At 43.3% G+C, this 17,251-nt stretch overlaps 1 protein-coding gene across 4 annotated transcripts in view; it reads right to left on the minus strand.

The window, feature by feature from the left end:
• DIS3L2 (DIS3 like 3'-5' exoribonuclease 2) overlaps positions 1-17,251 on the minus strand; it is an 85,811-nt gene that overhangs the window by 17,367 nt on the left and 51,193 nt on the right. For all 4 annotated transcript variants that reach the window (XM_076067553.1, XM_032955053.2, XM_032955052.2 and 1 more), the window contains 2 exons: positions 4,513-4,660; positions 1,952-2,085 (listed from right to left, as the gene is read on the minus strand). In XM_076067553.1, coding sequence (XP_075923668.1) covers positions 1,952-2,085; positions 4,513-4,660 — 282 coding nt within the window. The remainder of the gene's footprint in view (positions 1-1,951; positions 2,086-4,512; positions 4,661-17,251) is intronic.

Genomic DNA, 17,251 nt, shown 5'->3' on the forward strand with positions numbered 1-17,251 from the left:
TAAATTAGAGTCGTGGCTGCGGGAGTTCACGGGGGTGGGGGGGGGGAGAGACGGTTTGTAGCGTGCAGGGGCGGGTGGGGGCTGGATAAATTAGCATGTCAAAGTGATTTAAATCTTGAGTCTTGAATTACTCTTTCGTTCTTTCAACAAAGTCACATCACTTTACCGAAAGAAACAAAGAGCAATTCCTGCAGTCACGAAAGTTTCAAATTAAGTTTAGTCTTGAATTAGTAAACGCGTATTTTTTAGAAAACAGACAATATGGATTCCTGCAATCACGAAAGCTCCAAATCAAGATTAGCTGAACATTGTCTAAAGAATACTTACTTATTGTGGCAAGATGACTTCTATAAACAAAAGGAAGGCACAGCAATGGGCTCTCCTTTGTCTCCTGTGATAGCGAATTTGTACATGGAAGATTTTGAAACAAAAGCAGTAGCTTCAAGCACACCATCTGCTTGGTTTAGATATGTGGATGACACATTGGTGGTCTGGCCACACGGCAAAGATACACTGAACGCATTTCTAAATAATCTCAACTCGCAAAATCCATCCATCCATGGAAGTATAAGCTCACAGAACTCTACTATCTCTGGATATTCTGCTCGGACGGTGTCGAAATGGTAAAATAACACAGTGTTTACCGAAAGAAAAAGCATACTGATGCCTATCTGAATGCAGTCACACCATTACCCCGCACAGAAATCTGCTCTTATCAAGACGCTCATTCATCGAGTTAAGAAAGTGTCAGATGGTGACAGAAGCTATCAAGAGAAGGTGTGTACAGGATTAACTGCACATGTGGTAAATGTTATGTTGGGCGAACAGGACGAATGATCAGCACAAGACTAAAAGAACATCAGAGAAATATTAAATTCTCCCAAATATAACTGTCAGCAGTACCAGAACATGCGTGCCAACAAGGACACTCAATTGATTTTGATAATATTGAAGTTTTGTGCAAAACAATGCTGCTACTGGCCAAGACTAATTAGATAATCTATCGAAATTGAAAAAAATCAAAATAACTTTTACCGTTCGGATAGCTACTGCCTTAGTGCTGCGTGGAAGCGAATAATAAAAAAATACATTATTTAAATGCATGCCTACAAAGGGCAGCGTACTTCAATGTTGGTAGAGCTATTTTAATAAACACAATAGACAGGAAGGACAAGTTCAAAGGGCTGGCATAATGTACATCCATAATGTACGTTGCCTCAGTAATCCTCCCCCCTCCTAAGAGCGCAGAAGCGTGGTCACTACATCTACGCCTCTATTTAGGAACGAAACAGTTAGACTTCTCCACAAATTTTGCTGTCGCCTGATGAAGCTAGTTGTAATTACTGGCGAAACGTCGTACTCAGATTGTAAATGTTGTGGCTTGGCTCTCCAACACACCGGTGTGCTGTACTGGTGATGAATTGGCATGTTCTGTTTACTTGACAACCCTTACTAGTTTGGCTGTACTCTTTCGTTCTATTCGGTAAAGTCACATAGGTAAAAAAATAAAAAATAAATCACGACGTTTCGGCCACAACACAAGTGGCCTTCATCAGGTGAAGGGACCGGACTGTCCAGCGGACTGCATTGGAGTGAAGACAGCCAAGCCCAGATCGCGTCCTTTAAGCTGTGTCAGGTGGTGGCGGGTTTAACGACACACTAATATATTTACGCGATCTAACCCAAAAACCTCTATTATGGATGATATTGGTCGCGAAAGGCTACGTGTTAAGAAAAAATGAGCACTGCTTCGATGCTCATTTGAGGAGGAAATCACTTTGAATTTTGATTTATAACATGTGGAAGTTGACTTCTATACACTGCATAAGACCCAAAACGTAAAAAGTATGGGCTTGTGAAAATTACAAAATGCTTAAAAAAACTGTACTGTAATCTTTAAAAGTATAATTCCCAATTGTAAATGTACACCTCTGAAAAATGCAATACTTACACGGACAAAAATCGAAAAGAACATCTCTGAACTGAGCTCCTGGACTTTTTTGGAAGCCAGTTTCTTGTCATTACAGTGGCTCGCTTGTTTCTGCACCTCCTCCACAGGCTGATGATTCACGGCATCTCCACAACCTGTAATCGTACGACATGTGCAAATTCTGTTTGGTCATGTTGATATATAACACCCAAGTCACGAAAATCTTACAATTTTTCGTAAATAGTACTAAAATTGTCTGCACATTATAGAAAATGTATTTCTACAATATAATGCCATTGGCCTAAAATGTAACATCATATACAGTGAGGGAAAACAGTATTTGATCCCCTGCTGATTTTGTACGTTTGCCCACTGACAATGAAATGATCTATAATATTAATGGTAGGTTTATTTGAACAGTGAGAGACAGAATATAAACAAAAAATCCAGAAAAACTCATGTCAATAATGTTTTAAATTGATTTGCATTTTAATCTGGGAAATAAGTATTTGACCCCCTCTCAATCAGAAAGATTTCTGGCTCCCAGGTGTGTTTTATACAGGTAACGAGCTGAGATTAGGAGCACACTCTTAAAGGGAGTGCTCCTAATCTCAGCTTGTTACCTGTATAAAAGACACCTGTCCACAGAAGCAATCAATCAATCAGATTCAAAACTCTCCACCATGGCCAAGACCAAAGAGCTCTACAAGAATGTCAGGGACAAGATTGTAAACCTACACAAGGCTGGAATGGTCTACAAGACCATTGCCAAGCAGCTTGGTGAGAAGGTGACAACAGTTGGTGCGATTTTTCGTAAAGGGAAGAAACACAAAAGAACTGTCAATCTCCCTCGGCCTGGGGCTCCATGCAAGATCTCACCTCGTGGAGTTGCAATGATCATGAGAACGGTGAGGAATCAGCCCAGAACTACACGGGAGGATCTTGTCAATGATCTCAAGGCAGCTGGGACCATAGTCACCAAGAAAACAATTGGTAACACACTACGCCATGAAGGACTGAAATCCTGCAGTGCCCGCAAGGTCCCCCTGCTCAAGAAAGCACATATACATGCCCGTCTGAAGTTTGCCAATGAACATCTGAATGATTCAGAGGACAACTGGGTGAAAGTGTTGTGGTCAGATGAGACCAAAATGGAGCTCTTTGGCATCAACTCAACTCGCCGTGTTTGGAGGAGGAGGAATGCTGCCTATGACCCCAAGAACACCATCCCCACTGTCAAACATGGAGGTGGAAACATTATGCTTTGGGGGTGTTTTTCTGCTAAGGTGACAGGACAACTTCACCGCATCAAAGGGACGATGGACGGGGCCATGTACCGTCAAATCTTGGGTGAGAATCTCCTTCCCTCAGCCAGGGCATTGAAAATGGGTCGGGGATGGGTATTCCTGCATGACAATGACCCAAAACACATGGCCAAGGCAACCAAGAAGTGGCTCAAGAAGAAGCACATGAAGGTCCTGGAGTGGCCTAGCCAGTGTCCAGATCTTAATCCCTTAGAAAATCTGTGGAGGGAGCTGAAGGTTCGAGTTGCCAAACGTCAGCCTCGAAACCTTAATGATTTGGAGAAGATATGCAAAGAGGAGTGGGACAAAATCCCTCCTGAGATGTGTGCAAACCTGGTGGCCAACTACAAGAGACGTCTGACCTCTGTGATTGCCATCAAGGGTTTTGCCACCAAGTACTAAGTCATGTTTTGCAGGGGGGTCAAATACTTATTTCCCTCATTAAAATGCAAATCAATTCATAACATTTTTGACATGCGTTTTTCTGGACTTTTTTGTTGTTATTCTGTCTCTCACTGTTCAAATAAACCTGCCATTAAAATTATAGACTTATCATTTCTTTGTCAGTGGGCAAACGTACAAAATCAGCAGGGGATCAAATACTTTTTTCCCTCACTGTATCACTGGTGACGACCTAATTACTGATGTAAATTCTCATGATGCTCTGGGATTGAAAGCTCAAATTTGGCACAAATATTGTCAAGTTGTGTTATAACTATAAACATGCAAAGGCTTTATTTTAATTGTGGGCCCCACAATAACTCCAAAAACTATATTTTTAATTTTGAGCCCCCAATGACTGGGTGGGTGAGGGGGGGTGGGAGCACATATTAGAACATTTCTCTTTTTACGCCTTGGTCTCCAAAAGTTTTCACCTCCAAGCTGCTAGCAAATGGTTGCTGGCACATTTAAAGACGATGACACCAATTTCCGATTCATGCTTATATTTCGACTTAAAATATTTCTACGAACCTATTTTAAAGTGCTTCAAAGGCAGCAGAGCATTATACAGTAACTCTTTAATATTCACGGGTTTTATAATAAAATTTTGCTCAAAAGTTTTAAGCATTAATATTTGAGGATTTAAAAATGTAATATTCGCACCATTCTCCAGGAATGTATCCCCCACACATATAAAGCGTTTACTGTAATGCAACATCCACTGAGTGCAGAACATGTTTCATCCTGGAAAATTTGGTTATGTATGAAATCACTGATAACAAATATGCAACATTAACAGGCTGTGTATGGATAATTGCAATGACCAGATGCATGTACCAATGGCTTGCGCCAACAGGCGATGTACAATCAGGTCAGCGTAGCGGCGGATCGGAGATGTGAAGTGCGTGTAGAGTGGCACATTGAGGGCATAATGTCGGAAGAGAGCCTCATCCTCCAGGACACCTGTGCAGAAATAGACGGCCAGCTGCACAGACCACAGGGAGACAGAGAGCCAACCGTAAAATGCTTCCAAAGAAAATGCCAAATGATATTCACGAAATAAAATAGGTTTAGAATACATTTAACAAAATAGATGTCCAATTCTGGGGTTATTTGAGAGCGTCATCCTCCAGGACACCTGTGCAGAAATAGACGGCCAGCTGCACAGACCACAGGGAGACAGAGAGCCAACCGTAAAATGCTTCCAAAGAAAATTGCAAATGATATTCACGAAATAAAATAGGTTTAGAATACATTTATCAAAATAGATGTCCAATTCTTGGGTTATTTGGGACTTGAATAACAAAAGTACAGGAAAACCTTGCCGAACGAGGGGGTTACATTTCCGGAAAATCCTGTGTTGGGCAAAAACGCGTTTGACAAATCTGAATCTTTCTGAGAATGATTATTATTTATCCTGGAGGAATCTTATGAGCCATGAAGCTTTTTTCACAGATGACCAGTAGGGGCACATCCCCAAGTTACAACATTATAGATCATGGGAAAAAACAGGGTTGCATTCCTTGGGTCAGAAATGACCACCCCCTCCCTCTTTGTTTAACAAATTCCACAACATTTCCGCCCTTGGTATTGTAATAAAGGATACCGAGTCACTCTCCGTTTGTTGTGTGTGTACACTCTTTCCATGTCACCTCAATACAAAATACCGTCACCATTGGTCTTCCCGCACCGCGACACTCATGCCCAAAGCTCGCCCCTAACACTCCATTGGCAGCCCGACGCTCGCTCCCAACACTGTCACTTGAATGTTAATGATTCGTCTTCTAGGCATCTATTTGACTAACGTCCTCAATGAGCGGACGGCTACATGCATGCGGCAATGTATGTGAGCACGGGCGTTATGCATGAGCGTGTTGAGGATGTGTTACATTATCACACAAAGAACATTCAGAAAAAAACATGGTCAATAAATCGTTCTCATAGTCGATTTATTCATATCAGTGTAGCTTTCAACGGACGTAGCACTTACCTTTCACGAGCCTATCTCACTGCACGATTTGTACTAAAGTCATAACTTCTCAAATTTCTCTGACTACAACCACCACCAATCATCTTGCGCTAAGGGGCCATGATTAAAGAGTGAGATGGCATGAGAGTGTTGGGGAGGGAAGATGGCGTCGAGATATTAATCCGCAGCCTCTACTTGTGCACTAGTTTTCAACGTGGAGATGAGAATCTTGGCAGCATAAAACTGCGTATACCCTCAACATACCCCCCAAGTGCCGGAGAACAGACCTCATGCAGTAAAATGTGTATGGCCGAAACATGCGTTTGATAAAACTGAGTCCAGCCAGGTTTTCCTGTATGCAAATCAAAGTATGCAAATTTCAAAACACAGGCAGTCCTCGGGTTACGGAAGACCCGACTTACGGAAATCCGACTTTATGGAAATGCTTCCATTAAGCAAGTTAAAAAAAAACAATATGCGGAATTTTTTGCATTAGTTACCCAAGCGCAAATAGTGCAGCGCGGTGAGGTTGCGGATGAATACCGTGGAGCTCCACCAAAACGCCACTGTCACTGAGCCCAGGCTTCATTAGGATGAAGATAAATGGCATTTTTTGTAGTTACACAATTCTTTTTATTTTGTTATGTAATTGTTCGTTTTCTATGCTTAGAACTATATTTTTCCCCCATGTTTCTATTGCTAGTTTTCTTCATTTTAAGTTTATTTCAATGACTTATTTACTGTATGTGTGCGTGTCTGAAGACGTGCCTACTCCACTTTTGTCTTTGTGTGCATGTGTTTGTGGCTGCGCATGCGGGCTATATGACACAGCCAACGCAGCCTTGCCCGCCCGGTAGAGTTCACTGATCGGAATGTGTCCAAATCTTTCCTGCCTGGTTAAACCCAGGATGGATCGTAGGCATGACAGCCTGAATGTTTCTAACCAGCACAGATGTTCTATTAGAGGGGTCAATGTTTCACAAGCATAGAGAAGGGAGGGCATGACTGTGGCTGAGAAGACACGAAAGCTTTGTGCGGAGTGACAGACCAGGTAGCTTCTACACAGCATTGTACAGCCGATGAAAAGATAATGCCGCTCGACTGATTCGGAGTGAGACCTCTGCTGTTAAACCGGAGCTGGTCATAAGCACACTGCCCAGGTATGGGAAACTCTCTCCACAACTGCTCCATCACCAATGGGGAGGAGCTGAGGGGGTGGAGAGTTTGGTGGCATAAAATACCCAAGTAGGTGCTTAGTTTTGGTGGGGCTGATGGTAAGACCCAAATTCTTCGTGGAACACTCCAGGTTCAGCAGCAGCGCCTTCAACTCCTCCTCTGAGTGAGCAGCAATCACCAGATCATCAGCATGCATAACATGGTTGACCAAAAGGGAGCAATCACTCGGCCGCACCCAGGAATCGATCAGGCTCCCGTTGTATCTGTACCAGATGGAAATTCCTCGAGTACAACCACTGAAAGCTTCTTGAACTATGTGGTCAAAGATGATGTTAAATAATGTGGGATTCAGAGGACATCCCTGTCGCACCCCAAGGTGACCAGGAAATGGCTGTGACTCCTGGCCACGCAGCTTTATCCGGGACTTCCAACCATCATGAAGGATCTTAATGATTGTGAGCAGAGAATCAGGGACTCCAAAAGTACAAAGAACTGCCCACAGCCATCACTTGTTTATGGTATCATAGTCCTTGACCAGCTCAATAAATCAGAGATGTAGGTCTTTTTGGAATTCCCTACACCTCTGCTGTAGCAGACGTACAAAGAATATGGCATCCATGAAGGACTGCCCTGGTTTGAAACCACATTGTGGTTCTGCAAGCCTCTCCTCAGCGTGCCTGGCAAGGCAATGTTGAATAATTCTGGCCAGGACATTTCCCGACACACTGAGAAGAGAAATGCTCCTCTGAAAGAGGGGGGACCACCAGGTCATCCTTCCAATCCTACTGAATCCATCCTGTGGTCCAGACAGTTATGATGTTGTCATGTAGGGCAGTCTGCACACAGATGCCATCGTCCCTCAGCATTTCGCTTGGGAGATCGTCTCTGTCTGGCGCTTTTCCTGGTCTCCGACTTCGGATCACTTCCTCCACAGATGGCACCTCAGCCAACCATTCAGAAGGGGTGGCTACTTCTTCTAATATTTGAGGCAGGGTCGTCCCCACCTTCCCTCATGATGTTGTCTGGGCTGAGGGAATGCCCCTCCTCCAAGACCTCACAAAAATGCTGTGCAGACCTGTTCCTGGGGATGGGAGATCAGATTACCGTTCTTTCCCTTAATGGTGGATAGGTGAGGCGCTGCAATTAACTTTTTCTATGGAATTAAATAGTGATTTGTGATTGAGGGCTACTGAGGCAGATTCCATCTCCTCAACAACCCGCACCCACCACTCATCCTTGTACGGTTCTCCGAATCTCCGAGCGAAGGCTGTGGTAAGCCTCCTTATTTGATGGTGTAGATGATGGGAGTGGGCCTGTCGTTTTCTCTCAACCAGCCGGAACACCTCCTCCTTCAGCCAGGGTCTCTGGGGAGGTCTGGACCATATACCCAATGCAGCCGTTGCAGCTGCATGAGCTAGTCCTGAACCTCACCCATTTTCCCTCAGCATCAGGAGGGGGCACGATGCTAACCCCATCTGCAAGCGATGTTGAAATTCCTGCTTGCAACTATCCTCAGCTAGCTGAGACCAGGCCACTGTGGGTTTGAATGGGGTCCTAGATGGACACCCACCAACGAAGTGGAAGAATGGCAGGCGCATCTTACAATGTACAGCGATACGATACAGGTAGCGATAAAAACGTACACGGCTCGATACAGTACTGAGAGAAAAAAAACGAGTAATCGGGTAGGGGAGGCACAACTATTTCCGGCTATGGGATTTTGTCTTGATTTTGGGGGAAAATTATTCAGTTTCCGACATACCGAAAATTCGGGAACCTAACCCTTCTGTAACCCGGGAACTGCCTGTACATAAAGTATGGCAGCTTGCTTAAATTCAGATTTTTTTATGGTTTAAGAAGTAAAGACAAGTTATGTTCTGTTTATCTGGATGTATCTTTCTTAAACATGTCTATGTCATATATGTGAATCAGTGTTGTGCTCTGAGGCCGGGTGAGATGTTATGGTCTTAGTTATTGCGAACACATTGTGCTTTTAACTCCGAGTCAAATCATCAAAGAATAGCACAGGATATCTTCAAAGGAAAAAAAACCCCTGCATTTTTACCTTCCAGGATGCCTAGATTTAGTTATTGGCATACCTCAGTTATTATGATGGTGCTTGTTTACCCGAAAAAGCTTCGCTGAGCCTGAACTCTTATTCAGGAAAGTCCTGTTAAGTTTTCGTAGTAGGGGGTGGTGATTACTACGTGTTTCACAATTAAGTAATATACAAATATTTGTTTAAATTTAGCTAAATATATTGCAGGACTCCTACTGAAAATGGCCAACATTTCTTCGAACGTGATCATGGGATCTTTAACATCCTATTTGAAGTATACAGCGCTTAAATTATAGTTAATAAACTCAAATGAACAAGGTTGGCTTGCCGAAATCAAACCCTGATCCTCTGTATCAAGTGGTGAACACGTTACCGTGGGCCGTGTCACCCACTGCCTTAGTTGTTCTCTGCACACAGACTTCTTTCCCTTAAGAATCAGCAACATTGTGAGTCCGTACTCTTTGGTTCTATTCGGTAAAGTCAAGTAGGTAAAAAAGTAAAATAACAAAAATCACGACGTTTCGGCCACAACACAAGCGGCCTTCATCAGGTGACGGGACCAGACTGTCTTGAGGACAGCGCTGGAGTGAAACACAGCCACGCTCAGACCGCGACCTTTAAGCTGTGTGCGAGGAAACAAGGTGCCTTGACAAAGGAATTAGCATAAAAGTTAGCATTTGATTGGCCGAATTAGCATGATGAACGGTGTAGAGGTGGTGTGCATGCGGGTGAACATGCCGGTTGGCGAGGGGGGGAGGGGGAGTTTACCTATTGATGGTGTGCAAAGGGAATTTAAGCTGCTGCGAAAGTTTGGCGTACCACTACTTGAAAAATATACTGTACTATTGAAAATTTATTTAATGTTTGGTTCGATTTAGAACATCTTTCCCATGTCAAATTCTGAGCTCTTTCGGTAAAGTCACGTTGAAGGGACACAATAAAATAATAAAATATATATAACTATAAACATTCTATATATTTTATTATTTTAATGTTTCCCTTCAACGTGACTTTACCGAAAGAGCTAAGAATATGAATTACTGCAGTCACGAAAGCTTTAAATCAAAATCTTTCCAATGGTTGCTTAATTTGAAACCATCTTCTCGGTTGAAATTGTGTCTGTGTTTGTAAATCTGAATTGCCTCGTGAACAAATCTCTGATAAAAACCCGTGGGTTTGCAAAGAACCTTGGTATCGGAGAAAATTATATCGTGATCACCCACAGCGTTGTAACAGTGATCAGCTACGGCAGAAGAATTCGTTCTGCCGTGTTTCAAATCTGATTTGTGCTCGCGAATTCGGTCAGAGACATGTCGCTTTGTCTCCCCGATATAGCAATCACCGCAGGTACAACTCAATTTGTAAACCCCGGGGTACTGTAAGTCAGGAATGACATCCTTCACGGATGGGATCAGATCACGAATTTTGTGTACTGTATTGTACCGGACCTGGATCTTGTGTTTGTTTAGAATTTTGGAAATCTTTTTAGTAACGCCTGCTATATATGGTAGTGTGATGGTTTTGACCGGAGTATCAAGTGGTTGTTTCTGTATGGAGGGAGAAACAGCTTGGCGGATGGTACGGTCAGAGTATCCATTCCTTTTGAGGGCCAGGTGTACATATTTTAATTCACTGGTCAGGTGGTGTTGGTCCGAAATGCAATGAGCCCTATGGTATAAAATTTTGATGAGAGAATTATTTTGGGCTGGGTGGTGGTGGGAATAAGGTTTCAAGTAGGAATCTGTGTGGGTGGGTTTCCTGTAGACAAAATGCCCCAATGAGCCATCAGGTCTCCTCTCAAACAGAACATCTAAGAATGGTAGCTTGCCATCTTTCTCCACTTCCATGGTGAATTTGATGGTGGGATGTCTGGAATTGATGTGGTGTAGGAAAAGGTTCAGAGCTGGGAGGCCATGTGGCCAAATGACGAATGTGTCATCAAAATATCTCTTCCACAGGGAAGGTCTGAGGGTGGAAGTCTGGATGGCGTCTGATTCAAATTTCTCCATGAAAATATTGGCTATCACTGGTGACAAGGGGGATTCCATGGGGGTACCCTCATTTTGTTTGTAGAAGGAGCCATTCCAAGTAAAGTAGGTATTGTTGAGGCAGTGCCTAACCAGTGCAGGTGTATCGGGGTCTAGTCCATGTTGGACCTTGGTATCGGAGAAAATTATATCGTGATCACCCACAGCGTTGTAACAGTGATCAGCTACAGCAGAATTCGTTCTGCCGTGTTTCAAATCTGATTTGTGCTCGCGAATTCGGTCAGAGACATGTGGCTTTGTCTCCCCGATATAGCAATCACCGCAGGTACAACTCAATTTGTAAACCCCGGGGTACTGTAAGTTAGGAATGACATACTTCACGGATGGGATCAGATCAGGAATTTTGTGTACTGTATTGAACCGGACCTGGATCTTGTGTTTGTTTAGAATTTTGGAAATCTTTTTAGTAACGCCTGCTATATATGGTAGTGTGATGGTTTTGACCGGAGTATCAAGTGGTTGTTTCTGTATGGAGGGAAAAACAGCTTGCCCCAATGAGCCATCAGGTCTCCTCTCAAACAGAACATCTAAGAATGGGAGCTTGCCATCTTTCTCCACTTCCATGGTGAATTTGATGGCGGGATGTCTGGAATTGATGTGGTGTAGGAAAAGGTTCAGTGCTGGGAGGCCATGTGGCCAAATGACAAAAGTGTCATCCACATATCTCTTCCACAGGGAAGGTCTGAGGGTGGAAGTCTGGATGGCGTCTGATTCAAATTTCTCCATGAAAATATTGGCTATTACTGGTGACAAGGGGGATCCCCATGGGGGTACCCTCATTTTGTTTGTAGAAGGAGCCATTCCAAGAAAAAGTATGTACTGTTGAGGCAGTGCCTAACCAGTGCAGGTGTATCAGGGTCTAGTCCATGTTGGACCAAATTTTCAATTATTTCAATGGTATCAGGTACTGGGACCTTGGTGAACAGAGAGACCACTCGAAACTGACAAGGATATCGTCAGGGGACAGTACAACGTCTTTGACCATAGAGACCAATTGAGCTGAGTTAAGTACTGCTGAGGCGGTCTTGCCAGTGAAAGGCAGCAAGGTATCTGACAGAAAACGGACTAGTCTATAGGTAGGGGAGTTGATCGTGGATACACAAAATTCGTGATCTGATCCCATCCATGAAGGATGTCATTCCTGACTTACAGTACCCCGGGGTTTACAAATTGAGTTGTACCTGCGGTGATTGCTATATCGGGGAGACAAAGCGACATGTCTCTGACCGAATTCGCGAGCACAAATCAGATTTGAAACACGGCAGAACGAATTCTTCTGCCGTAGCTGATCACTGTTACAACGCTGTGGGTGATCACGATATAATTTTCTCCGATACCAAGGTTCTTTGCAAACCCACGGGTTTTTATCAGAGATTTGTTCACGAGGCAATTCAGATCTACAAACACAGACACAATTTCAACCGAGAAGATGGTTTCAAATTAAGCAACCATTGGAAAGATTTTGATTTAAAGCTTTCGTGACTGCAGTAATTCATATTCTTAGCTCTTTCGGTAAAGTCACGTTGAAGGGAAACATTAAAATAATAAAATATAGAATGTTTATTGTTATATATATTTTATTATTTTATTGTGTCCCTTCAACGTGACTTTACCGAAAGAGCTCAGAATTTGACATGGGCAAGATGTTCTAAATCGAACCAAACATTTAATTAATTTTCAATAGTACAATATATTTTTCAAGTAGTGGTACGCCAAACTTTCGCAGCTCTTAAAAAAAAAAATTCCCTTTTCACACCATCAATAGGTAAACTCCCCCTCCCCCCCTCGCCAACCGGCATGTTCACCCGCATGTACACCACCTCTACACCGTTCATCATGCTAAGTCGGCCAATCAAATGCTAACTTTTATGCTAATTCCTTTGTCAAGGCACCTTGTTTCCCCGCACACAGCTTAAAGGTCGCAGTCTGAGCGTGGCTGTGTTTCACTCCAGCGCTGTCCTCGAGACAGTCTGGTCCCTTACCCTGATGAAGGCCGCTTGTGTTGTGGCCGAAACGTCGTGATTTTTGTTGTTTTATTTTTTACCTACGTAACTTTACCGAATAGAACCAAAGAGTATGGATCCTTGCAGTCACGAAAGCTTTAAATCTAGAATTGATAACCTCTACGGGGAGGGCTTTCACCTATCTGTTAGAGCTTTTAACAGACAACGGGACAAGTCACAGCTCATCGAGACGCTGACCTTCCTCAAAAGATGCCGCGATCACAAGGTAATACCCATCGCTTTCACACTCACTTCTGCTGCTGTATCTTCTCCAAATTCAAAACAGATTCTGTTTAAGGCCAGCCTATCTTTAATCTCAGAGAGGATAAGGCTACTCCGATTTGAACTCGATACTTTAGACAGGACTCTCCTACAAGCTCATTTAATGTTAACACAAAAAATGTCACCTTCTGATTGGAATCACGTAGACAACATGACTGCTTCTTCTGCTGATTCACTGTCAGTCAAATGTAAAGCTAACCTGATTTCTAAATTCAACCATCTATCAAAGAAGAACCCAGTTCCACATATCACAAAACTAGATGTCAACAAAATAGTCATTAATCAGAGTAGCACCCCGATTTCGGACAATCTGAAAACAGTACTGGCTAGGGGACTGAATTTTGCTGTAACCCCAAAACACATACCAGTAGATGATATCATCTCTGAGGTCGATGTAGCCCTCAAAGGCGTAGGACACATTCAAGCAGACGTTGCGAGAGCTGAAATAGCCACTATTCTTAAGAATGCTAAGAAACCCATTAGTAACATCAGCAAAAATGAACGCTCTGAACTCGCAAATTTAAAAAACAGAAGTGATATAGTCATCCTCTCAACCGATAAAGGCAACGCTACTGTAATTATGGATAAAGATTCATACAACAACAAAATCCAGAATCTGCTCAACGATGGAAGTTACTCAAAAATAAAAAAATGACCCTACCAATAGCCTAGCGATAAAAACCAACAAGATCATCACAAGTTCGACCTCCCTAATCGACCCAACTAAACATCCCTCCCTAAAACCTTCTGCTGCAAGACTCCCTAGATTCTATGGTCTTCCCAAGATTCATAAAGAAGGCACCCCACTACGACCCATCGTATCCACGATCAACTCCCCTACCTATAGACTAGCCCGTTTTCTGTCCGATACCTTGCTGCCTTTCACTGGCAAGACCGCCTCAGCAGTACTTAACTCAGCCCAATTGGTCTCTATGGTCAAAGACGTTGTACTGTCCCCTGACGACATCCTTGTCAGCTTCAATGTGGTCTCTTTGTTCACCAAGGTCCCAGTACCTGATACCATTGAAATAATTGAAAATTTGGTCCAACATGGACTAGACCCCGATACACCTGCACTGGTTAGGCACTGCCTCAACAATACCTACTTTACTTGGAATGGCTCCTTCTACAAACAAAATGAGGGTACCCCCATTGGATCCCCCTTGTCACCAGTGATAGCCAATATTTTCATGGAGAAATTTGAATCAGACGCCATCCAGACTTCCACCCTCAGACCTTCCCTGTGGAAGAGAAATGTGGATGACACTTTCGTCATTTGGCCACATGGCCTCCCAGCTCTGAACCTTTTCCTACACCACATCAATTCCAGACATCCCGCCATCAAATTCACCATGGAAGTGGAGAAAGATGGCAAGCTACCATTCTTAGATGTTCTGTTTGAGAGGAGACCTGATGGCTCATTGGGCCATTCTGTGTACAGGAAACCCACCCACACAGATTCCTACTTGAAACCTGATTCCCACCACCACCCAGCCGAAAAGAATTCTCTCATCAAAACTTTATATCATAGGGCTCATTGCATTTCGGACCAACACCACCTGACCAGTGAATTAAAACATGTACACCTGGCCCTCAAAAGGAATGGATACTCTGACCGTACCATCCGCCAAGCTGTTTCTCCCTCCATACAGAAACAACCACTTGATACTCCGATCAAAACCATCACTCTACCATGTATAGCAGGCGATACTAAAAAGATTTCCAAAATTCTAAACACATGATCCAGGTCCGGTTCAATACAGTACACAAAATTCGTGATCTGATCCCATCCGTGAAGGATGTCATTCCTGACTTACAGTACCCTGGGGTTTACAAATTGAGTTGTACCTGCAGTGATTGCTATATCGGGGAGACAAAGCGACATGTCTCTGACCGAATTCGCGAGCACAAATCAGATTTGAAACACGGCAGAACGAATTCTTCTGCCGTAGCTGATCACTGTTACAACGCTGTGGGTGATCACGATATAATTTTCTCCGATACCAAGGTTCTTTGCAAACCCACGGGTTTTTATCAGAGATTTGTTCACGAGGCAATTCAAATCTACAAACACAGACACAATTTCAACCGAGATGGTTTCAATTAAGCAACCATTGGAAAGATGTTCTAAATCGAACCAAACATTAAACTCATTTTCAATAGTACAGTATATTTTTCAAGTAGTGGTACCCCAAACTTTCGCAGCTCTTAAAAATTCCCTTTTCATACCATCAATAGGTAAACTCCCCCTCTCCCCCTCGCCAACCGGCATGTTCACCCGCATGTACACCACCTCTACACCGTTCATCATGCTAAGTCGGCCAATCAAATGCTAACTTTTATGCTAATTCCTTTGTCAAGGTACCGTGTTTCCTCGCACACAGCTTAAAGGTCGCGGTCTGAGCGTGGCTGTGTTTCACTCCAGCGCTGTCCTTGAGACAGTCTGGTACCTTCACCTGATGAAGGCCGCTTGTGTTGTGGCCGAAACGTCGTGATTTTTGTTGTTTTATTTTTAACCTACGTGACTTTACCGAATAGAACCAAAGAGTATGGATCCTTGCAGTCTCGAAAGCTTTAAATCTAGAATTGTGAGTCCGGTTTCCACATTTAATGTTTATGGTTCTACATTTCTAGCTATTGTATGGTTTGCAAGAGCTATATGACTGCTTCCCAGATGAATTACACTGTGGGTATCCAAACCTTAATGTGCCAAATTGTCCTCGTACATTGCTCACTTGTTTCTCTCCGATTCACTTCTTCATCTGAAGTTATTTGATTTTGTTCTATCCTATTTTTAAGGAGCTAAAATAAATTAATTTCAATACATGAAACAACATTGTTTCTTTGCAAGGGTAAATTGGGTTATAGTCTAAACATTTCTACATCCTGGCATCTCCAAATTCAAGTGAACAAAAAATACTACCACCCTGTTATTAAATCTATGGGACACACGCAGTGGCAGCTGATCATTCGGGTGAGGCTGGGCCCCACTCGTGGAAAAGAACTCATAAAAAATATTAGCACACCAAGACGCTGCCATCGCACCACCACCTGCTGCGACTACACGGTTCAGGCAGGGGCTCGCATGTCTACGCACCTTGGAGTTTTCTGGGCAATGAAGCGGCACAGGCCTGGGCCATATGCCTGCAGTGCCCTGCCACACATGCGTTTGTCAGTCACTAAATTTGTGTACGGGACACTGAGAGGTGAACCCTGTCAATTAAATCTATAAACGGTTAATACTCACCGAGTCTTAACGACTTGTGAGTTGAAATAATGTGCTCAATTCTATTGGCGATCTGTCACATGGAGAGCTGATGCGTTAAGCGCACAATCTGATTGGAGGGTGGAGAAACACTCAAATCTGATTGGCGGAAAAATTAATTTGTAAAAGCCCAGGAAAAGTGAAATGTAAATCAGGGGTTGGTTGGAGGACCATCAGGGGAAAAGCAGGGGATTGCTGGGGAGACAGAGAAAGTTCGAGAAGGGATGAGAAGGGAATAAAAAGAGCTGGTGAGGAGAGTTCAGGGCCTGATCAGAGTAATTTCCGGAAGTCGGTAATGTCCTGCGGGCTGCACTTGCTGAAGAGAAATAGAGAACGACTTACAAGACTTACTCGCCTGGAACTCTTTTAGACTTGTTACAAGTATCGGTGATGCTATGTTGGCGGTGGTGCACAAGTGCAAGTAACAAAACAACTCAACACGCTTGGCAATAACACTGTGGTATTAAAATTACGGAAAATGCAGAAAGAAATAACAAAAATTATTCTATGGGCTCCAAAGAAGGGTCATTGCCCAAAACATCACTTCTGCTACACTCATAAGATAAGCACTGCCACCCACTCTCCCACCCTATCAATGTATTGTGCCACATCAATGTCAGAATCAGAATATTTAATACTCGCGGAAAGTACCCGGCATTGCCCGGGCGAAAAAGACACACACATCGACTGAAATACACAGACATCGAGCCACACGCACAAACACATCGACTTACACACATACATCGACCCGCACACACACACACAGCGACCCAC

This window comes from Petromyzon marinus, chromosome 16, assembly GCF_048934315.1.
Source record: "Petromyzon marinus isolate PM22_M1 ecotype Great Lakes invasive population chromosome 16, UKy_Petmar_22M1.pri1.0, whole genome shotgun sequence".
Lineage (NCBI taxonomy): Eukaryota > Metazoa > Chordata > Hyperoartia > Petromyzontiformes > Petromyzontidae > Petromyzon > Petromyzon marinus.